The sequence below is a fragment of the Protopterus annectens genome, chromosome 9.part0 (assembly GCF_019279795.1).
Source record: "Protopterus annectens isolate FY-2018-M chromosome 9.part0, PAN1.0, whole genome shotgun sequence".
Taxonomy (NCBI): domain Eukaryota; kingdom Metazoa; phylum Chordata; order Ceratodontiformes; family Protopteridae; genus Protopterus; species Protopterus annectens.
Window position 1 is genome coordinate 641395404 of NC_056743.1, and position 24741 is coordinate 641420144.

The 24741-nt window shown below is 41.7% G+C and overlaps 1 protein-coding gene across 1 annotated transcript in view; it reads left to right on the top strand.

Annotated features, from left to right (window-relative positions):
* The window catches only part of LOC122811397 (complement C2-like), a 925867-nt gene that overhangs the window by 607767 nt on the left and 293359 nt on the right, over window positions 1-24741 (top strand). Inside the window, exon 14 of the mRNA XM_044083220.1 lies at window positions 22754-22833. Coding sequence (XP_043939155.1) covers window positions 22754-22833 — 80 coding nt within the window. The remainder of the gene's footprint in view (window positions 1-22753; window positions 22834-24741) is intronic.

Sequence of the window (24741 nt, forward strand, 5' to 3'; positions counted from 1 at the left end):
CTCCAAGAGATAGGGCCACAGGAAGGGGAACCAGACTTGGCGAGGCCAGTAAGGAGCAATGAAGATCAGGGTACTCCCAACAGTTTTGCTTTCTGAATTACTTTTGGTATGAAAGGAAAGGGTGGAAAAACATAAAGAAGACCTGGAGGCCAGTTGTGGACTAGAGCATCCCTGGATTACATCCTCAGATGGGGAATGAGGGCAAAGTAGTTGCTGCATTTGGTGTTCATGTAAGTGGTGAATAGTTCGCAGCAAGGTTGGCCCCATTTGCGAAAAATCTCTTCTGCAATTTCTGTTTTCAGGGACCACTCGTGAGGCATCAGAATTGCTTGACTCAGTTTGTCTGTTATCACATTGGACTTCCCCGGAATGTGCATTGCTACTAGAAAGAGTTGAGTGTCCATCGCCCATTTCCACACTCTTTCTGCCTCTCGGTAAAGTGGGTAAGACTTGGGTTCCACCTTGCATGTTTATGTACCACACTACAGACATGTTGTCTGACTGAATCGCAATTGTCCCGGTGGGAAGAGAACTGTGAAGTGCTTGCAATGCATGTAGCACTGCTCTCATCTCCAGAACATTTATGTGCAAGTGGTTCTCGTGACCTGCCAGATACCTTGGACCGTCATTCTGAGATAATGCCACCCCCCCACCCTATCTGAGAAGCGTCAGTGGTCAATACTGCATTTTGTTGATGGAGAGCAAGGGGACAACCTAGATGAAGCTAGTCTGTATGTAACCACCATGTTATATCCTTCTTGCAGGAGTTTCTGATGAGTATTTGGTTGGACAAGGGTAGATCCTGCATTGACCATTGGGCAAATAGTAGCCAATGAAGTACTCTCATGTGTAGATGGGCTAGGGGAACTAAGAGAATGGTAGATGCCATAGTCCCTAGAACTTGAAGAACTATCCTGGCTTGTACTTTGTCTTTGTTCAGCAAGAATTTGACTTGGTTGTGCAACGATTCTATCCTTTCTGGTGTCAGTTTTGCTGTCATAGTGGTTGAGTCTATGACTGAGCCTAAGAAGACAATGCGCTGCGATGGTGATAAGGCGGATTTTTTTTAGATTTACTGTAACCCCTAATCTGGAGCACATGATAGAGTCTCGTCCCTGGCTCGGATTAGTTGGTGCTTGGTGGTAGCAGTGAGGAGCCAGTCGTCTAGGTATGGAAACACCTGGAATCCCTGATGTCTCAGGTGAGCCATGACCACTGCCATACATTAAGTGAACACTCTGGAGGCTGTAGTGAGGCCAAAGGGCAGTGTTCAAAATTGAAAATGACTGGCTCCCAGCCAAAAGCGTAGATGTCTTCTGGAGCACCTGTCCATTTTGATATGGTAGTATATACCCTGAAGATCTATGGAGCACATCCAATTGTCTTTTCTGATAAACGGAAAAATTGACTGTAGAGTGATCATACGGACCTTCGATTTTTTTTACAGACTTGTTTAGCTTGCTGAGATCTAGAATTGATCTCCAGTCCCCAGTCTTTTTTGGAACTAAAAGGAATTGTGAGTAAGTCCCAGATCCTGTTTGCTCTGTGGGGACTTCTTGGATGACTCTTTTCTGAAGCAACAAGATGACCTCGGACATTGCACGGTCTATATGAATGGGTGGCACGTCTGGTAAAGACCAATTTACAGGGGGATCAGAAACAAAGGGAATGTGGTAACCTCTGGAAATTATATTTTGTACCCATCGATCTTGGGAAATTTGTAGCCAGGCGCTTGGGTACAGTGAGAGATGACCCTCGACTGCCTCCAGAGACGGACAGTCAGGCAACCCCTTGGGGGTGATGAAAGGGATGATCAGAGAAAGCATCTCTATCACCCTGGTGTTGCGGGCCACCTCTACCACAAGTGCGGCATCTTCCATTATACCCTCCCCCTCTGCCTCTAGGAGAGGGCTGACCTTGTGCCTGGGAGAAACCTTTTTGGGATTTAAAGAACCACATTTTCCCTCCTGTATGGCCCTTAGGATAGGTCTAGAAGGAAGGGAGAAATGGGCTCCGACAGCAGATAAGGTTTTCCCTTCCTGCTCGCACTTGGTCAAATTCTCTTTTACCTGAGGTTCAAAGAGGGTTGAACCATCAAAGGGGATGTTGGTAAAGGAAGACTTGAAGGATTCCATAAAGTTGCATAGACACATCCAGGAATGTCTCCTAAGAGAGATCCCTGCTGCAGCTGCCCTGTTTGCTCCATCAGCTGCATAGGAAATGAGCCTCATGGAGGAGTCAGCAATAGAGGTAAGGGTGGAGAGCTGTGCAGATACCTTGTCAGTGGATCCCAAAGCTACTGAACTCCGAAGGATATCTCACAACTCCTTCAGGAGATCCCTTTGAAGTCTAGTAAAATGGGACAGGTAATTCAGCGATCATAAGGTAAATGCCGCTGAAGAAAAGGTATGCTTTCCATACCTATCCATCGTCATAGACCCTTTATTAGGAGGATGGATATTTGAAGATGTCTTTGATAACTCCTTCTTTTTGGCCGCTGCTACCACCATAACATTCACAGGAACTCCCTTAGTTACAAAAGATGTGTCTGAAGTGGTTATAAATTTGTTTGGCCTCCTCGGGACAGGCTCCACTGTGTCCAGTGAGGTCCAAGATTTCCGGGATATGACCCCTAAAAGTTGATCATATGGCGGTGTCACCCAGGAGGTGGAAGGTCAGGAATCAAAAGCGTCAAGGTACACTGATTCATCCTAAGCAGGGTTAGAGGTCTCCAGTCATCCCTCTGTCTAAGGATTTCAAGGATATCTGCAAAGGAGACATCCATAGAGGGGGATCTTGGGGACCCTTCTGACTCATCCAAATCAGTGGCGAAGTGACAGACTCAGGTGAGTCAATATGCTTCCTCTTACAAAGTCTCTTCCAAGGGACCTCTCCAGTGGGATAATCTGGGGAGGTCTCAGAAGAGGTGACACTTCCAATGGGGCTCCTTGGCACTTTGGTTCCCTACGCTTAGGGGCAGACGGGGGAGAAGAGGTTGCTACCGGCTGCTGGAGGGAGATCAGGTCCAAAGGCAGGGCTTTGGCAGTAGACAAAGCTTTGTCTATCTCTTCAAAATCCTTACCACCCCACTCCAAAGAAGACCTCCACTGCAAGGAAATGGAAGGTCAACTCCGAGCAGGAGGGCCAGGTTCTGAAGCAGATGTGGGAGCCGAGCTCACACGAGCCAAAGCACCGAGAGGGAGGGTCAGTTCCGAAGAAAAAACAGAGTGACTATCCCTCTCGGAATAGACCCGAGAGCGTCGGCTGCCAGACCCCTCAGCTTCAGACTGAGCCAATGAGGATAGAGTTATCAGTTCCGAGGAAGCAGGAAAAATTCTCAGAACCGAAGGTCACAGCACTAAAGGACCTGAAGCATTAGACTCCGAGAGCGAAGCAGTCATAGGAGGAGCAGTAGCCTGAAGATGGTACGGCTCCAAAGCCCTTGGGTCCAGAAGAGCTAAAATTTTAGCCAGCACCGGGTCACAGAGCAGCCTCTTCACCACTCGCTCAACATCCTCATCAGAATGTGTCCTGGAGGAACAGATGGAGATAGATGGAGATCTCCTTCTTTCCAAAATAGGAGATCTCAAGGTTGGTGACACAGGTTCTAAAACAGGTGTCTCAGCACTGATGAAACAGATGGCACCGAGACTGAAGAAGCCAAATCAGTGTCAGAACTCTTCGGCTCTGTCGCTTTAGATTTCTTAGATGGTTCTGAAGCTGGAACCGACGGAGATTTCCTTTTATGAGTTTTGGAAACTGTTTGACCATGTTCCAGCTGTTCCTGGAAGGAACTAGTCATTAGGCCCCTGTGTATCGGTTTCCTTTTCCTCTCATTAAGAACCCTAGTGCTGAAAGCATGGCAAAAAGTACAGGTTTCTTGTAAATGAGCCTCTCCAAGACAGTACACACAGCTGGTGTGACTGTCAGTCAATGACATTTTTTGAGAACACCTGTTGCATTTTTTAAAGCCAGAAGGGCGGTGTTCTTTATGTTCTCTGTCCTTATCTTTAGACATATTCTGACTAGAAGAAATAACAATATAACAACAACAACAATAGTATAACTATATAAAGAGAAGAAAGATAACAAATATATATATATATATATATATATATATATATATATATATATATATATATATTTTTTTTTTTTTTTTTAAAGGAGGAAGACTAGCACTTAGAGAGGAAAGGCCCCCTAATTTAAATGGGCAACTATGGCCCTCTAACTAAAAACGGGCCATACAGTCCTTAACACAATGGGACAGGGAAGCAAGCACTCACTACAATCACTCAGAAGATAGAAAAAACTAATTAAGGTGAAAAAAAAAGGTGAAAAATATTGAAACTTATAGAAAAATTTTACTTAGCCAACGAGCCAGTAAGAAGACAACCTTGAAGCTTTTGCGGCAAATGAGATCTGGGGAATTGCCGTGATGCACCATGGGATAGGGGATAGCCTCAAGCCAGTAAAAGCTCTCGAGCTTTAGTATCGGCCGAGTCGGAGCCGAGGATTGGCTCTGAACCCATCCAGAACGAGTTAAGGCGAGATACGACTACATAACATCTGCTGTTATGGAGCTTAAGAAATTTTTGGGAGGAATAATCAGCTTTCAGCAGGGAATGTTATTTATAGGTGGGGACTGGAATTTGATTTACAATAGCAAGGATGTATCAGGAGACCTACAACGGCCAATATAACAAAACAGGGTAGATTTCTGAAGAAATTTATGAAAATATTCGGTATAGAAGATGTGAATTCAGTAGCAGGAACTCAGACAGAATTTACATATTATTCTCCAAGGTACAATCACTGGGCTAGACTAGATAGACATTATATTTCACAGGAACCAAGTAAGGGTATCCTTTTCCCCTTTGTTTGCTTTATATTTATAGCCATTTGCAAAGAAAATGACAGACTCAGAAATTCAAGGATATAATTGGTATGGTAATCAAGATAAGTTGATTTTATTTGCAAATGATATCATTTTTACCTGGTAGATCCAGAAAAGGACATCTCAGTGTTGTGGAACATTTTGAGACAGTTTCAAGTCTTTTCAGGATATAAAATTAATTAGATAAAACAAAGGCTGTAGATATAAATTATGTACCCACACACCAATTGGTTCAGCAAATCCATATTTATGGGGACATGACAAGATAAAGTATTTAGGATTATGAATTAAAAAGACTTCTGTTATGGCAGCTAAGGATATGTCGTAAGAGAGACTAAACAAAAGATAATACAAACATTGAGAAACTGAAAACTCTTGTTTATGGATATGGATAGCAACATACAAGCAGTGAAAATTAGAAGTTATGTACCTACCATAACGTTCCATGTTAGTTGTCTTCTCTCGCCTTCTTTCTTGCTGGATGGGTTCGGAGCCGATCCTCGGCTCCGACTCGGCACTTGCTAAGCTCGAGAGCTAATTTTACCAGCTCGAGGCAACCCTATATCCCATGATGCAAGGCGGAGATTACTCAGATCTCGTTTGGTAGCTAAAGAAATAGCAGTATTTTCTTCCAACTTAAGAGGAGGAAGAAAATAAGGATACTAAATAACATCATAACCCTCTAGAAAGGATCAACATAATCTAGTGACACTAGGAGTTGAACAGCTAGAAAAAGGTAATAACCTCTTAATAGAAGATGTATAATCTTCCCAGTCTGACCAGGCTAGGGGGATGGAGGGCGGGAAGCAAGAAAGAAGGCGAGAAGACAACTAACATGGAGCGTTATGGTAGGTACATAACTTCTAAATGTTAAGTTGTCAATCTCGCCTTCATTCTTGCTGGATGGGACCGCGTCCCTAGCACCTCTATCCTGGGTGGCTCAATGGAACAGACTCTTGAGAACGGTGGAACCAAAATTTGCTCTGTCTCTGGAGACCAAATCTAATTTGTAATGTGAAACAAAGGTATGAGGAGAGGCCCATGTGGCTGCTGCACAAATAGTGTCTATTGGAAGTCTAGCTTGAAAAGCTGTAGATGTAGCTAGAGCTCTGGTAGAATGGGCTTTTGGGTTAGAAACCAACTCTTTGCCTCTGAGCTGATAAATGTAAGTGATCACAGAAGACAGCCACCTAGATAAAGTTACCTTAGAAACTGGAAGGCCTTTCCTGTTCTCTGCATAGGATAGAAATAGTTGATCAGATTTCCTAAAAATTTTTGTCTTATCCAGATAATATCTGAGCTGGTGGTGAACATCGAGATAATGTAACTTTTGTTCAGCTCTATCAGAATAATTCGGGAAAAATACTGGAAGATCAATGGACTGATTTAGGTTAGTCTGTGATGCCACCTTTGGTAAGAAAGATGGATTAGTTCTTAGGGATACCCTGTCTTTGTGGAATATTAGATAGGGAGGGCGAACACAGAGAGCATGAAGCTCAGATACCCTTCTGGCAGATGTAATGGCAACTAGAAAAAGTGTCTTCCAAGAAAGCAATTTCAAAGAACAGGCAGCTGCAGGTTCGAACGGGGGAAGAATCAAGGATGTTAAAATTAAATTTAGATCCCACTGTGGTGGGGGTCTCTAATTGGAGGTTTCAATAAAAAGATACCTCGAAGGAATGCCTTGCAAAGTTTATGTGACATAATGTTGTGGTCTAAAAAACCTATATGAAAATTTGAAATGGCTGCCAGTTGAACTTTCACTGTGGAAGAAGAGGATCCTGAATTAAAAATGTCAGCTAGGAAGTCCAATACCGAATGAACTGGAGCAGTATAGGGGTCTATGTTCCTAGCTTTTGCCCAGAAAGAGAAACGTCGCCATTTACTAGTGTAGATCTTTCTGGTAGAAGATTTTAGGGAAGCTACTATGATATCCCGTACGGGATTAGAAATCATAGGAAGCCTGGCTAAGGATGGAAGTGGAACAACCAAGCAGTGAGGTTGAGAGAAGGTATGGATTGGTGCAGTTGACCCGACTGGTGGGTCAGAAGATCTGGAACCGGGTCCACATGCCATGGCTGTACCAAGAGGTAATGATGTAGGAACGGAAACCGTATCTGTCGAGGCCAATAAGGGGCAATGAGAATCAACTTGGCTCTCAAGGCGGTTGCTTTCTGAATTAGCTGAGGTATCAGCGGAAAAGGAGGAAAAGCATAAAGAAGTCCCCGGGGCCAATCTTGGGTTAGAGTGTCTCTGGGGGGATGGCCTGGAAGGGGAAAGAGAGAGAAGAAGTCTGGGCATTTGCTGTTTTGAGGTGTAGTGAAAAGGTCGCAGCAAGGAAGGCCCCACTTCTGAAAAATCTCTTCCGTCACTGACTGTTTGAGAGACCACTCGTGAGGCATGAGAATAGCTCTGCTCAATCTGTCCGCTATGATGTTGGATTTCCCGGGGATGTGCATTGCTATCAGAAACCGGTGAGAAGAGATTGCCCATTGCCAAAGTCTGAGAGCCTCTCGACACAGTGGATAGGACTTGGTTCCGCCCTGTTTGTTTATATACCACACTACGGACATATTGTCCGTTTGGACTGCAATAGTTCCCAGGGGAAGAGAGTCGTTGAGGGCTTGCAACGTTAAAAGCACTGCTCTCATCTCCAGAACATTTATGTGCAGATGGTACTCGAAAGGTTGCCAAGTGCCATGGACCATTCTGCCCTGATAATGCCCCCCCCCCACCCGATCAGAGAGGCGTCCGATGTAACCGTGGCAACCGGGGCAAGAGGAACAAAAAGTCTGCCTTGATGGATTTGAGGGGACGATATCCACCAAGTCAGATGTCTTTTGCAAGTTGGAGTTACTATGATCTCGTGACGCATGGGAAGTTGTTGAAAAGACCATTGGGTGAAAAGCATCCATTGTAGAAGCCGCATGTAAAAGCGGGCGAGGGGAAGAAGTGTTATGGCGGCCGCCATAAGACCCAGTACTTTCAGAGCAAATCTGGCCTGAATTTTGTTGCTGAATAGAATCAGTTGGACGTGTCTTTGAATGTCCAAGATCCTTTGGTCTGTCATCCTTGCAGAAAGTTGTACGGTGTCCAATCTTGCGCCTATAAAAGTAATATATTGACAAGGCGACAAGGCATATTTTTCGAAATTTATAGAAATTCCTAGCCCTCTGCAAGTGTGAATGGTGTAATTTCTGGCTTGGAGAAGCTGATGCCTGGTGGTGGCAGTGAGGAGCCAGTCGTCTAGATATGGAAACACCTGGAATCCTTGACGTCTCAGGTGAGCCGTAACCACTGCCATGCATTTGGTGAACACTCTGGGGGCTGTAGTGAGTCCAAAGGGCAGGGCTCTGAATTGGAAGTGACTGGTCCCCAGCCGGAAGCGGAGAAATCTTCTGGAGCGTCTGTGAATTTTTATGTGATAGTACGCATCCTGAAGATCTATCGAGCACATCCAGTTGTCCTTGCCCAGAAAGGGCAGAATGGACTGAAGCGTGACCATCCGGAATCTTGATTTCTTTACAAACTTGTTGAGTTTGCTCAGATCTAATATTGGTCTCCAGTCCCCTGTCTTTTTTGGAACTAAAAAGAACCTTGAGTAGATTCCGGATCCTATTTGGTCCGCTGGAACTGGCTGGATGGCTCTTTTTACTAGCAGTTTTGATATTTCTAGTACTGCTAGTTCCCTTAGACCGGGTGGAACGTCTGGAAGGGTTCCCTTTTGTTGAACTGGGGTTTGAATAAAGGGAATTTTGTAACCCTTGGATATAATTGACTGTACCCATTTGTCTTGAGAAAGGGAAAGCCAGGCTATTGGGTACAGCGATAATCTTCCCCCGACTGCCTCCGAAGGCGGACAATCGGGCAACATCTCAGGGATGCTGGAAGGGTTTGTCAGAAAGAGGCTCTCTGCTACCCTGATTCTGCGGACCACCTCTGCCCCTAGGGCGTCTTATTGTTACCCCTCTGCCTCTGGGGGTAAACTGACTTCGTGCATCAGGCGTGACTCCTTGAGATTTGCGGAACCACATTTTCCCTCCCTTCTGTCCTTTGGGGTAAGGTCTAGAAGGGGTGGAGAAATGGACTCCTATGGCAGAAAGAGTCTTGCCATCTTGTTTGCATCTAGTCAAAGTGTCTTTCACTTGAGGACCGAACAAGGTCGAGCCATCAAAGGGGGAGTTTGTGAAAGACGCCTTGAAGGGGTCTGCAAAATTACAAAGCCGCATCCAGGACTGACGCCTTAAAGCCACTCCTGTGCCTGCGGCCCTATTCGCTCCATCGGCTGCATAAGAAATGAGCCGCATGGAGGAATTAGCAATGGAGTTAAGGATTCCTAGCTGTGAGCTAATCTTATCCTGACACCCAGCAGCTGACGGATCCTGTAAAACTTCTCCCAACTCTTTAAGAACATCTCTTTGAAGGCGGGTGAAGTGGCATAAGTAGTTCAGCGATCTCATGGCAAAAGTCGCTGAAGAAAAAATCCGCTTACCGTACCTGTCCATAGTCCTAGAATCCTTATTAGGAGGATGAACAGGTACTGAAGGATCAGCTAATTCCTTCTTGGTGGCAGCAGCCACCACCATGGCATCAACTGGGACACCCTTTGTTAAATATTGTCTATCTTGTGGGGCAGTAATAAATTTTGAAGGTCTCCTAGGGATAGGTTCCACCGAATCTGGAGCCATCCATGCCTTCCAAGCCACTACCTCCATGAGAGGGTCGAAAGGTGGAGACACCCAGGAGGTGGAGGGTCGAGATCCGAACGCCTCCAGGTATACTGACTCATCCTCGGAGGGATTAAGGGAGGGCCAGTTCCCCCTCTGTTTAAGGATTTCAAGGATGTCTGAAAATGAGACATCCTCAGAGGAGGACATTGGGGATCCCTCCGACTCATCCAAGTCAGTGTCTGATGTAGTAGACTCACGGGAGTCTAAATGTTTCCTCTTACATGTCCTCTTATGCAGGGGTTCTCCTGACGGATCAGGAGAAGCCTCGGAAGAGGAAGATATTCCCAATGGGGAAACCTGAGGCACTGGATCTCTGGGTCCGGGAGCAAGAGAGTGGGAAGAGACGTCAGCAGGCACTGTAGTGGGAGGAGCTGATGGAACTGTCCGTTGACTAAGCCCAGGGGCTAGTACACTCCTCATCACCTCGAAGGCTCCCCCGTCAGAGAGACCAGAAAGTTCCCGCTCCGAAGAGATAGGAACCCCAGGCCTCACCGAGAGGGAAGGCTCCGAGGCAGATGTCGGGGCCGAGCTCACCAACGCCGAAGCTCCGAGAGGGAGAATGGGGTCAGACAAGGGTCCGATGCCACTCGCCCCCTCGGAGCCGACGAGAGAGACTAGACGCCCGGATCCCTCCAATGAAGGTCTCAAGGAGGAAATTGGAGCCGAGGACGACGGAGCCAAAAGGGGTGGTATTGGCTCTGAAGTCACAACAGTACCGGTTCCGAGGAGCTCCGGCTCCAAGCTCTGTAAGAGAGTCGAAGGAGGAATGTTCGGTGGATGTGATATAGCTACCGTCTGTTGAGATGGGCTATGGAGTATTTGGGCCAATGCCTGAGACTTTAATAGTCTACTTACCACTCTCTCAAGGTCGTGATCAGATAGCCTGGATGACCGAGAAGATCGGCTCCGATGGCTCCGCTCCGAGAGCAAGGGTGATCTCGGAGCCGAATGTATAGATTCCACTGAAGGGGATTGAGATCTCTTTTTCGAGATCAATGGAGCCATCGGAGCCGAAGATACGTCGGCTCCAGCCGGAGCCGACACTGAGTGTCTGGATTTGACAGTATCGGCGCCGGATGGAGCCGATACTGAGACTGGTATGGAAAGATCGGTTCCGGCCGGAGCCGATCTCGAGCCTGGTGAGGAAGAACCTGAAGCTGATGGCTTGGAAGCCTGAGCCGAAGGCTTAACAGGTTTCGAGGGCTTCCCCGGCGCCGACTTAGTCGGGGAGCTCTCGGGCTTTAATAAGCCCCTTAATATGAGCTTATTTTTTCATTCCTGCAGGACTCTTGGGCTGAAAGCATGACAGATAGCACAAGAGTCCTGCAGGTGCGAAGGTCCCAGGCAATAAATACAAGAAGTGTGACCGTCTGTCAGAGACATCTTCTGACAGCACGAGTCACACTTCTTGAAGCCTGAGACCTTAGTGTCCTTCGACATAACTGTGTCGATGAAACACCAGTAACACACTCACACACAAAAACACTCAGTCCAACAAATTAAATTAAATTAAACAGGGATAACACACAGTCACACACAAACAATCCCTGACAGGAAAAAAATTTAGGGAGGGGAAGGCCAAAGGCCTAACTAGGGACAAGGGAATATTTACTCAAAAAGAAGGGAACACTGACGGGAATAGGGCTAAAGTAAGTCGATAATTAACAAAAATACAATATAAATATATAAAGTTAAAGGGGGGTAGACGAAAAGTCTCTAAAAAGTTCACTTACCTAGAGCTGGTAAAAGAAGGCACCTCGTTAGCGAAGCGGCAAACGAGATCTGAGTAATCTCCGCCTTGCATCATGGGATATAGGGTTGCCTCGAGCTGGTAAAATTAGCTCTCGAGCTTAGCAAGTGCCGAGTCGGAGCCGAGGATCGGCTCCGAACCCATCCAGCAAGAATGAAGGCGAGATTGACAACTTAACATTGCTCCTCATCACTTTAGTCTTGTATACAGGTCAGGCATAGTTTTATCAACCCGAGAAGAAGTTGTGGACAATAATAAATAATTGAAGGAATTTATCTGGGAGGGAAAGAGGGCAAGCGTTAAATGGAATAAGCTGAGCTTTCCAATAGAACAAGGTGGTTTAGGCCTACCTGATTTGAAGGGATATTTTAGAGCTACATTAAGGCTCATAACACAAGCAGAAGGTTATAATTCAGAGTGGAAAATGATGATAATGAAGCAAGTGGGAAGTTCAAGAAATAAAGAATGGGATTTTGGATGCAGATCCTTAAGAAAAACAATAATAACCATACAGAATATTATATTCATACTGCGGTGGTGGTGCTGCGGTAGCATTGTCGCCTCACAGTTAGACGTTGCCCGTTCGATTCTCAGTTAGAGCGTCTTCTGTGTGGCGACATGCATGAATGGGCGTTCCTTCGTTGAAGGTTGTGCGTTAGGCCCGGCAAACCAGCATGTAAAAATCTACTGCCAATCATTAGCGGACCGGAGTTCCACTGTGGCGACCCCTAACCGAGAAAAGCCGAAAGACACAACAACAAATTATTATATTCATAAAGTAGCAGAACGTATTCTAAGAACTATGCCAATACAAGAATGGAGAAAGGAGATTTTGCTAATACAGGTGCCTGCAAGTAGAGGTACAGAAAATAAGCAAGAGGGGATGGAATTTACTGGAGAAACCTGGCAAAGGAACCAAGATGTTGGAAGCAAATAACTCAAGCAGGAAATGCAGTACTGTGGGTTGAGGCCAAGAAGAGATTTATTTATTTTATACATTTAACATTTGTTAACTGGGAAAGTCCGACTGGACGCAAGTCCTTTTTCATCACATAAAAAATACAACAAATAATACATAGAACAAGTACAGCAGATCAATACAGCAAATGTACAATAGAATATAATCATCACAGTAAGACATAAGTAGAAATATAGAATGTAGGACACAGAGTAATTAGAGACATTATATTAAATTGTGATGCAAGACAAGATTAAAATTATAGAGTATAGGACTCTTAGTGTAATTAGAAATATACCAGTAAATTGTAATTCAAGGTATTTATGTCATACATTTTGTGTATGACTATTAAGAGAGACTCTCATCTAAATTCAGCTTAGGAAAACATAGTGGATTAATCAGGAGCCCAGAAAGGACCCCTATATGGACATATCCAGTTTTTGGTTAGGTTGGTTTAGTTATTTGGATTGCAAGCTACTGAGACTGCCTTCCCTACCAGGGCTTGATCTCAGGGTACAGGCAAGGAAAAAGGGATAGGGAATGTTAAGTGAAAGATCTGGTCTGATAGAGTTTTTGGCTGAATCTAGAACAGAAGCAGCTGTTAAAAAAGACACAATTAACAAAGCATATAAAATATTGCATGATTACTATAAGAATCAGAGGAAGTTAAAAAAGATTTGGAGGAGAGATTGGAAAGGCAATTTACAAGAAAACATTGGGAAGGCATATGTATGGCTGCCAAGTGTGCAGAGGGTTTATGATCTTTGCCTGGAAGTGTTTTCAGAGGTATTTTTATACCCCAAGTAGACTTCAAATAAATTTTCCTTAGAAAGTAAATATTGGAGGTGTGATGAAGAAGAAAGAAGTAACTGAGAACATTTGTTTTGGGAGTGCAATGAGTTTTCATAGATTCATAGATTGTTACTAGGCTAACAGCATGGGGGGGGGGGCTTTCTAAACATAGCCAATTTTCCAAAAAAATAATGACATCCTGCATCCAAATAGGACATTGAGGACCAGGCATTTATAAGCTCTCTCTATCCATAAGGGGCATGGATACCAGGCCCGTTATAAATTTCCTATTCCCCATCCACTGCTGTAGGTTATGCTTAAATTGGATAATAGATGAACTCTGCTTCACATGGATGGCAGCCTGTTCCATAGGAAGAGCAGTCTCTGGGACACATATCTATCTCTCAAGCATGTCTCATTAAAGTCACAAACAAAATTCAGGTCCCTAGACCTTATATTTCTAATACTGTTTGTCTTATGAATTTTCAGGAGATTCATAAGTCTGGGTTTACAGAGGTCTTGTAAGCCAGACATAGATCACCCCTCAGCAATCTATAGGAGACTGATTAGAGGGAAAGGCTTTAAGGTGTTCTGCATAAGGCAGGTTTGTTGTGTCTTGTATTCTTTTTGTAAGGAACTTCTGAGGTCACTCAAGTTGCTGAATATGCCTAGTCAGGTACATATCAAGGGGAGCACTGTAGTCTATGATTGGTCTGATAAGGGCAGTGTACAGTGGGATAAATGCCACTTTGGACCCAGATGCCATACCCTTACTTATAAGTTTCACTCTAAATATGTAATATCTTCCTCAATACTGTTAATCCGCTTCCTCAGATGCTAATCTCCAAGGTGTCAACTTGTTTGCTATACTGGGTTTCCAAGTTATTTCAACTGCCTTTAGCTCTTGTGTGGAGATCTTCCACATCAAATTCTTTACCTCTGCTCATTCTGGTAGATCCCTTATAAGTTTTTCACAATAAATATGTAAAACCCTTCTCAATACTGATAATCAAAATCTCAAATACTAATGTCCAAGATGCCTACTTGTTTACTATTCTGGGTTTCCAAGTTACTTCAACTGCCTTTAGCTCTTATGTAGAGCTCTCCCACATCAATTTTTTTAACTCTGCTCATTCTGGTACTTCTGTAGTCTTCCACTTCTTTGTTACACCTTTTTACCAGTAATTGTTAATTTATTCAGAAGAGGAGTATGCAGCATTTTTCAGTGTATAGCATCCAGCATTGTAGACATGTAGATTCTTAAGCTTACATTTGCATTGGACCCCCACACTATAAAAATATGTTTAGTATTCTGTTAGAATTTTGAACAGGATTAGAAAACGTGCAGTATTCACATCTCAACAATCTGATCTCACATTTGGAAACATCCTTGCTAATAATAAAACTTGAAGCAACACTGCCAACCAAAAAAATGCAGTACCTCCTAAGTTTAGAGGCATACCTGGGTGTCAACAAAATCCTTTGCCAGTATGCATCGGAAACTGAGCAGTCCAATTTCTTTCCTATAAATATTTATACCTCACAGAAATGACCTTCACTCCCTTCTGAAGTAACCTGTGGATTTTACTAATAGCCTTTCTTTCAACAAGACAATCCTGTCTATTTCTGTGTCCATTTTACTGAATTGTTTAAATCCTGTTTCTTAGCCTTAAACCACTTTACACATTAAAATCCTTATCTCAGTGCCTCCTCAGCTTCTCCCTGCCAGTTCATTCCTTGATATCTCAACTTAAGTGCCTGGAAGGGCAGTACTGTCCCATTGTCCTAAACTTTTTCAATGCAATACTGAGAACCTGGCTTCCTCAGTTCCCTTTCAAATTTATAACTAAATCTTCCTTAATTCTCAAAAACTTGTACGAGTAAAATTTCCATTAGCCAGTCTTCAGTTTGGGTCTCCTTAAAAACCTACAGCATTCTTTTTATTAATAATTTCTTCTAAAGTGTCTTAACTTGTCCTTAGCATCTACTTCCCTTTTTGACTCCCTATATAGACCAGACTCCCCATTCTGATATCAAAGTTTAATAACCTTCCAGTTGAAATGGAAGTCTGGCTCAGGGAGTCCCAGTATCATCTTTACCTGACCAGCCCTCCTATATTTCTCAAAATCTGGGACCTCTGGTCTACCAAAATTTGATGGGAGAGGTAAAACCTGCAAAACAAAATCCAGTGTTACCTATGTATCTTCCTCAGGAATTAGTTAATTTCAAATATATGGAGGTCTTACTGCGCATACAGTAGTGATGTGTTACACTGCATGATGCCAATCAATAAAGTCTAACAGTAATTATTTCCATTTTCTGGCAAACAGGTCAATTTGTTTTTGGGAAAGAGAACTAAAGCTCATGTATACTGAAGCCTGAGGTGAGGAACCAAGATATATTTCAAATGATTTGCCCCCACTAAAAACTTAAAGCATAGTGAACAAGGTCAGAATTTATCTTGGCTGCTTTTGTTTTTTACTGATTAATAATACAACTTAAAAATGCTGAAACAGTATCCAATTCCTCAAATACCTAAGTTATATTTGTATCAGGCAAAAAGGTATATACCAGCAGGTCATCTGCATATAAGGATAATTTATATTCCTCACAAGCCATACAGAATCACAGTACTGGGAGACATGTAATGTTTATGCCATTGGCTTTAAATAAAGAACAAAGATTAATGAGGATATACTGGACTACCCTGTCTTGTTTCTGTCCTCAAAGGAATTTCTTTTGACAAACAAGAACCTTTGTATATGTCCTATAACAACCACCCAGACCTTTGAGGTAGTCACATACTAGTTAAAACCCAAATAAATAATCTCAGTTAACTTGGTCAAAAAGCCTTTTGTGCATCAGAACTCAAGATCAGTAACTCCTCTTTTCTCCTATATGTATCTTTAGTTAAGGCCATTATTTTCACAATATTATCAAAAGTAGTTCTACTTGGTACAGGTTGGTTGGGAGGGTGGCCTGATGGTTAAGGTGTTTGCCTTACAAACACAAGGTACAGGGTTTGAATCTCACAAGGGATAATTGGCTAGGCTTACAATGGATCGCAAGGGCAGCTAACCTAGTACTAACCTATGAACCTATGAAAAACATAGTTATATACATGTTAACCAGGGCAGACATCAGCTTGGCCAGATGCTTAGCCATCAATAAAATAAATATTTTATAAACATGATTCAGGATAGAGACAGACTGGTAAGAGCAGGCAAAGGTTATGTCCTTCCTCCTCCTTCGGTATCACCATCATCACCACCTACCACCAGCTTTCTGGTATAACTCCTGTGCCAAAAGAAGAGTTAATCAATTTTCTGTACTAATCAATAAAAACATCACCCATCTCCTAATACAATTCCACAGACAGGCTGTCAGGTCCTGGGGTCTTACCTGTTTCCATTTGCTATAAAATCTACCTTAGTTTCTCCATAGTACATTCTCCAATTAACCCCTTTGCTTGGGCATCCATAAGCTTCTTCAGATGAAGATTATTTAGATATTCAGTCATGAGGATTCAACTTCATTTTCCCTCCTCCCTTGAGAATATAGCTTCTATTATTTTCTAAAAAATCTAACAACACCACAACCCTTTCCATCACCAAAATATCAGATAATCTGATCTTGACCACCATACATTCAGCCTGCTGTTGGCTGTGTCTAGCCTCTAGACATTTTTTACCCATGGAGAATAAACCGAGTATTTTAGTTGTGGCCTTGTCTGAATTCTGTCTGCTTTAAAGTCCAGGATTTTCACAATCTGTTCTTGTAAATACCTCATCCTTTCTGTGTTATACAACAGTTTAGCTTAAAACTTCTCAATTCTTCTATTGCCACTTGCAGACTCCCTAGACTTAATTCTCTCCGTTTCACACTCTTGAATGGAATCTTTCAAACCCTAACAATGCTGAATTTAAACTCTTCCAACTGCTAGGACATTGTCTTCAATAAGATTATCTAGTACTGCTCAGCCCTTATCAAAACTTTCTCCTTTACACCAGAAAAATTTAGCATCTATAGCCTTGGAAGATTTACCTAACGTAGCTTGAGAGCATGAACCTGTATGGCATGGTCTAAAGCAACAATATGGGCTGCAAAAAGTTTCTGCACCAATCACATATGCTCTAATGTGATTAGAATTTTGTCAGTCTGGGAAAAGGTGCCATACCTGTAAAAATAAGTACAGTCATATATATCTACCATCCCCATCATCTGAGTCATATTGGGCTGTAAATCACCTGATGGCTGTGGTTTCGACAGGCATCCTTTTGTTTAAAAAAACATGTTCCAGTCCCACCTGAAAGGCAAGCCAGTTTCTTAGCATTTCCCTAGCTCACTTTTCCCTTGTACCTAATGGAATGTAAGCATTTATATCACTAAGCAGCTGACCATTCAAAATTAATTTGGGTTCTACTTAAATCCCCATTTGATCCACCACTTGCTTGGTAACCTCATACAGGATGCCCTCCTCACCAATAATACATTGCCCTCCTGTACCAATTAAGTATCTGTAGAAATAAACCTGCAAATATCCTGGTTTTTGTCAACTTCCCATGCTCCTGTTTACCTAACTGCATCTCCTCTAAAAAAAAAAAAAACCTATCATAAGGGCCACCTGTTTCAAGCACTTAAAATCCTATATCTTTTGACCTGAAAGGTCAAGCCATTAATGTTCCATGTAATCAGGATCCTAGCAGCCATCTAGCCTACTAAAAAATGGGACTCACTTACTTCCTGGCATACCCTGATCACTTTTTTGCCCATTAATGTCCTGCATAGTCAACCCAAACCCCTTTTTCAAACATAAAAAGACTTGTCACAGTCCCCTCTCCCAAAAAATAACTTTTCCAAACAGTAAACACAGAATTATATACACAAAACATCCGTCCAAGGATGCAAAACACCCCACTTAATGCATAGACTGTGTTTTGAACCTAAGCTCAAGCAAGCATAGTGCATGGTAGTAGGTGCATCAATGGTCTGGCTTCCACACACACACACACACACACACACACACACACACACACACACACACACACACACACACACACACACACACACTCTTTATCAACACCCAGCCCAACATAACTTCTAAATTATGTCCTTACAGATTTTCTCCCCTAAGCTCTTGATTAACACAAATGCAACTAAAACTTGATTTGGTACACATCCCTTTTTAAATTACACAGTTACCCATGTCTCCACCATTTGTGAGTGAAATGTAGTACAGACAATCTGACAGTAACAAAAATGAACAATTCTTTATAAACTTGGAAACAGGATAAAAATCCATAAGCTGTCACCATCAACTTACATCAGAAACTTTCTTGACTGCTTGCCACCCTGCATGTAAACATTATTTCAAACATTTCAGCAATGGGGATATTCATTACATAAAAAAAAAAAAAAAATGGCTTATTGCCACGTGCAAGAATTCTCTTACCTTCATGGTGGATAATTTTTTGTATGTGCACTATAAGAATAAAAATCGTACAGCTCTCTATTTACATTGCTCAAGTATTGTGCAACCCACTCTGAAGCTGATCCTGGTATTGCCTTTTTAAGGCTTTTGGGTGGTTGGCATAAAGTTTAGTGTGTTTATCCCACACAGACAAGGTACAGGGTTTGATTTTCAGCTTTGGTTACCGTCTCTTTATTGGCCACATATGTAATAGTCTGCAGAATGGTTGTCTACTATTCAAGTATGAACCTATGAAAACACTTTTAAAGTTCACAAGCCATCTTATAATCAGCTTAAACAGACATCTCATTAATATCTTAAAAGGAATTGAGCTGTGCTTCCAAGAAAACATGAACATGCATCATGGTGGCCAGTTTCTTAGGTTAATGAACATAATTATTTGGGGACATAACAGAATCCCTCAGCCAATCCCTTAACAAAAGCCATAGTCAAAATAAGGAGAACAAGCAGGCTTTAAACAAATTAGTTTCTATGTTTAGGTCTGTTTCTTGATAGGCATTAACCAAAACGGATCCAGACAGATTAAATGCCACTTGATGACCGAGTGAGTTAGTGGAACCATGCAGCTATCTCCTGATGAGTGGAAAAATCTCCTGCTTTTCACATGTTGTTCCAGTTACCTACAGTGTCCTGAAGTATTAAATGGTTAATGTAAACCCCATGTCTAGTCTATAGGACAGGGAAGAACTTGAAAAAACTGTTGGAAGGCAGTGAAAAACTGACTTCAAATTCAGCCAAGAGGTGGGGAACCTACAAGTGTGGACTCTACAACAAATGCAAATTTATTTTTGAGGGTAGCCACACTAGTGGTAGGGACCCACAAGTTGGTTACTTCATTCCACTGCACTTGTAATTCAATCGGTTTAGTATATGTGGCAAAGTGTGTTCAATGTTTGTGTTTTTATGCGGGGAAAAAACAAATGGAAATTTAAAGAGAGTATTTACAAACACAATCTAGATATAAGGAATAAGAATTTTAAAAACTCTTTATATAAGCATGTGGAAACACACCCTCATCATTCCTTTTTATTTTTTGGATTGGATTTTGTACCCCAGAATATGAGGGGAGGGCCATGGGAAGATCTTATCAAATACAGAGAAATGATGTGGCAACTAAGGTTGAATGCTTGTGTGCCCCCTGGCTTTAATGAATGTATTTCAATTAGTAGTGTACTGCGTTTAAAATCATGCAAAGTGTAAACCCTGCACCTTATGTTCTAACAACTACCTTCTTTTGTACTTCATGATATAGGGTTAACAACTTTGTTTCTGTTGTTAGTTAATGTGGTGGTCATGTGATTTTTTTACTATTTAAATATTGTAGAGCTTGTTGAATTTTTAAATTCTGATGAAGTCTTAGTTATAGACTGGCAAAAGCAGTTAATCTTGTTGGCTTATTACTAATAAATTTTTTAATTTCTCGCTGGCTCGCTGGTGTCTTCAGTACCTTCAGTTTTTGGATTGTCTGTATTTAAGAACTGAGCTGTGCTTCCAAGAAAACATGAACATGCATTATGGTGGCCAGTTTATTGGCTAATTGAACATAATTATTTGGGGACATAAAAGAATCCCTCAGCCAATCCCTTAACAAAAGCCACAGTCAAAATAAGGAGAACAAGCAGGCTTGAAACAAATTAGTTTCTATGTTTAGGTCTGTTTCTTGGTAGGCATTAGCCAAAACAGATCCAGACAGATTAAATGCCACCTGATGACCCAATAAGTTAGTGGAACCATGCAGCTATCTCCTGATGAGTGGAAAAATCTCCTACTTTTAACATTTTGTTCCAATTACCTACAGTGCCCTGAAGTATCAGATGGTTAATGTTTCTGTAGTGTGAGCATACTCTTTTGTCTTTGACATTCTGGGGACTTCCTTGGGAAGATAAAAGTACATGTTCCAACCAGAAAAAAAAAACTCAAGCTGAGTTGGGTATAACAATTTATACTTCCATTTCTCATGCTTGCACAGTTTAAAGACCAGGAAAAATGTAATCTTTTATACCTTCTTTCAGCCAAGTACACCTAATATAAAATTCATTTGCCATCTAATTTAACAACTTTATTTGGTACCCATATGGAGGACAAAATCTTCTTGCTAATGGCATAAGATTCCAATCTTACTAAAATGAATCTAGGCATCTTTGCAAGCTGTGTCTGAAGCAAAAATTCCTTGTGTGATCTTTCTGTTTTTTACTCCTCCTTTGGTAACCCAGTCTATTCAGAGAGCTTACCCTGCATGAATGTCTTGTAGTTTTTGCCTTCTAAAAATTCAGACAGTAATTATGCTATTTTTTTTCAGAAGGCCCCTGTCTTCCATCTCTATGAGTTTGTTTTTCATTATCTTATGTCTAGTTTCCACTTCTGCAAGTCTCTGTCTTGTTTCCTGGAGCTCCAGATCTACTGAAGATTGATCAGACTGAGTATTCAAAGTTTACTCCATCACTAAAGTCTTTACTTCAACTTTTTCCACATAAGTGGCTAATGTAAAATTAATTCCGGCAAGTTCTTTCAAGACTTTCTTGAAATGGCTGTCAAAGATAGCAAATATTGGATAATTGTCCCATGCTGGTCTCCGTCCTCAGTGGCCTGTTAACAGGTCAGCTTCCCCATGTGGTTGCTGAAGACTGGATTTTGAGGTAGGATTGGTTTGCTTACTGCATAGGCATGTATCAGGCTAACTGCACTTGTTTTCCAAACAATCTGTCATTAAATATCAACAAATACATGTCATACCACCTTCAGCAAAGTTAAAATGAATGTTTTATTTTTTTTAGTCGAAAGGATTACGGGGCCACAAACTATGACAGTTTGCTTCCTTTAATTTCCCTGCTCAAACTGCATGTATAGTTGTCTTCTCATTTTTAGGAGAATAATGCATGACTGATGTACCTACATGATCTAAGCATGGTATAAACTACATCCTTTGCTCAGAGTTTCGTGCTTGCTTTTTCGTAATTAGCAATGTATTATTTTGTGTACATGACTAGTTTTGCTGTCTCTAACTAATTCTCTATTCTTTGGCAATTGTGTGAGTTTCAATTGCATTTATTTTATTTGTATTGCTTGTTGGTTTGGGTCACCACTGAAAATGCCTTTGGATTGCAACACCTACCTTGCACTCTGCAGGAATACCTCGGTTCTTGGTCTCACCCCTGTTACAGATAGGGTCAGCAAAAAAGTAAAAAAAAATCTAGTGAACAGATCATGATTTCATTCTCACATTCTTGTCTATCTTCCAAATCCTTGCTGATTTTCTACAAACCAATTCCAGATATATGCTCTATATAAAACATTATCCCCAAATCTCAGAAAACTTTTTGTAATCATCTTTGCAGCTACATTTATATCACATAATGAAAAAACTACCTCCCATGTCCCACACCATGAGTAATATTCACAGAAATACAGATTTGTATGTTAAGGAAGGTGATGCAAGGCAAAGAAAGAGGCAAAGTACAGTGAGAGAAAGGAAATAAAGATTTTAGTGTGAAATTCAAGATAAGGACATGAAGGTATGAATACCACTACACACATGGGACATACTCCATGTATACATTTCATCCTTAATTTCCATAAAAATCATAGTTTTATCTAGCTTAACCACATTGTTTTGCTATATTTAATACCTTGTAACAAGACTGATCAGTAAAGAAATTGACAGTCCAACATAACCCTGAACTGCAGTGCCCTGCAGTTAATGTCAGTCACCTCCCCTTTTTATTTTTACATGGGATCAAGGTGGTACCACGTTGTTTCCAAAGAACTGAACAAACTGGTATGATTTCAAATGTCATCTGAAAGCTGTCACAGAGGAGGGTAAGCATAAGTATTCAAGTGATGAATTATATAGTACCAATGCAAAAAAATGAAAATTTTAGCTTGATAAGTTCTAACAAACTTGAAAATTTCAAATGATATCTGAAATATGTCACAGAGGAGGGCAAGCTTAGGCATATTGTGCCAATGCAAAGAAAGTGAAAACTTTAACTTGAAATGTTCTACTGCCTTAACATGTTCAACAGATGCATTTGCTCTAGCATAACATGTCCATGTGTTACATATATAGTGGGTATTTCATGTTTACTTAACGTTTGCTTAAAAAAATCATTAATAAAGCTTTGTCTTTGCTGTCCTTTAGGCCAATCTGCATACCATGTACAGTTGGTGCTACAAGAGCATTAAAGTTGCCGGTTGAACGAGCTACTTGTCAACAGCATGGTAAATGTTGATTTGTTTCTTATCACTGACTGAAACATAGTATTAAATACTATTTACAAATCTTGCACTTTTGATGGCTGAAGCACAAAGCATGGCCATATTGTCTGAATAATTTCACCAAATTATTAACTTTTCTGAGAAAAACATGAACAAATAAACGTATGTACAAGTAGCTAATTCCACTCAGGTATGAGGTCATAAGATAACATTGGGTCTGTTGTTAAAATAGCAATGTAAATTATAAAAAACTGTCTCCTAACTTTTACAATTACATTATCATGTGGTACATTCCTCCTCATTAATACTATCATATTGATTTATATGTGAGGTCTGCGGTGGGAGTGACGGAAGCGTTTAAGGTGGAGGTGGGGTTACATCAAGGATCAGCTCTGAGCCCTTTCTTATTTGCAATGGTGACGGACAGGTTGACAGACGAGATCAGACAGGAGTCCCCGTGGACTATGATGTTTGCAGATGGCATTGTGATCTGTAGTGAGAGTAGGGAACATGTGGAGGAGACCCTGGAGAGGTGGAGATATGCTCTAGAGAGAAGAGAAATGAAGGTCAGCAGGACTAAGACGGAATATATGTGTGTGAATGAGAGGGAGGATAGAGGAGTGGTGAGGATGCAGGGAGTAGACGTGGCAAAGGTGGATGAGTTTAAATACTTGGGATCAACAGTTCAGAGTAATGGTGAGTGTGGAAGAGAGGTGAAGAAGAGAGTACAGGCAGGATGGAGTGGGTGGAAAAGAGTGTCAGGAGTGATTTGTGACAGGTGAGTACCTGTAAGAATGAAAGGGAAGGTCTAACAAGAGGGTAGTGAGACCAGCTATGTTATATGGGTTGGAGACAGTGGCACTGACAAAAAGCCAGGAGTCAGAGCTGGACGTGGCAGAGTTAAACATGTTAAGATTTGCACTGGGTGTGACAAGGGTGGACAGGATTAGGAATAAGTATATTAGAGGGTCAGCCCAGGTTGGAAGGGTTGGAGACAAAGCCAGAGAGGCAAGATTACGTTGGTTTGCACATGTGCTGAGGAGGGATGCAGAGTATATTGGGAAAAAGATGCTAACGATGAAGCTGCCATGTAACAGGAAAAGAGGAAGGCTTAAGATAAGGTTTATGCATGTGGTGAGAGAGGACATGCAGGTGGTTGGTGTGACAGAGCAAGATGCAGAGGACAGGAAGAAATGGAAACAGATGATCCGCTGTGGCAACCCCTAATGGGAGCAGCCGAAAGAAGAAGAAGAAGAATCAGAAAACTAACTTTAAGGATATGCAATGGACACACTCATACATCTCAACTGTCCATGATTTTCAGAATCATCCATGATTTTGACTCAAATTTTAGCTCTGTCTCTCTTAATCCCCCCTAAAACTAGTGACTTTGGGAAAAAAGTGTTGCATTACACATTATAAATAATGACAAAAATTTGAGTTATAGACTTATTTGACTTCAGAAAATGTATATTAAGTCACATTCTCTTATTCTGTCAGTGTCTCAGGTTAAATAGTACTAATATTTTAAAACTGTCCCTGAATGTCCTTGATTATTCCTGGAGTTGTTTTTGATTGGTTGAGAACTATGGACTCACTTAAATGTACTAAATGAACTAAGGGACACAAATCATAAATAGAGCTGTTCTTGTGAACCACTATTTTTCAGCTACCACTCTTACTGAGGACTGGAGTAGAACATACTAAAGGCATATTAGGATCTATTTCAGTTTACCGCTGCCAGACTTCCCACGACCCAAGTCAAGCACTTGTATTGCATATCCCTGAAGTACAAATGGATGAAATTTCAGCTGGAGAAAAACAATGGTCAAAACTTCAGCCCAACAAATTAAATATTATTAAAAAGAATGTTGTGCAGGTGGCAGTCCCCTGCACCCCACAAAGCTCACC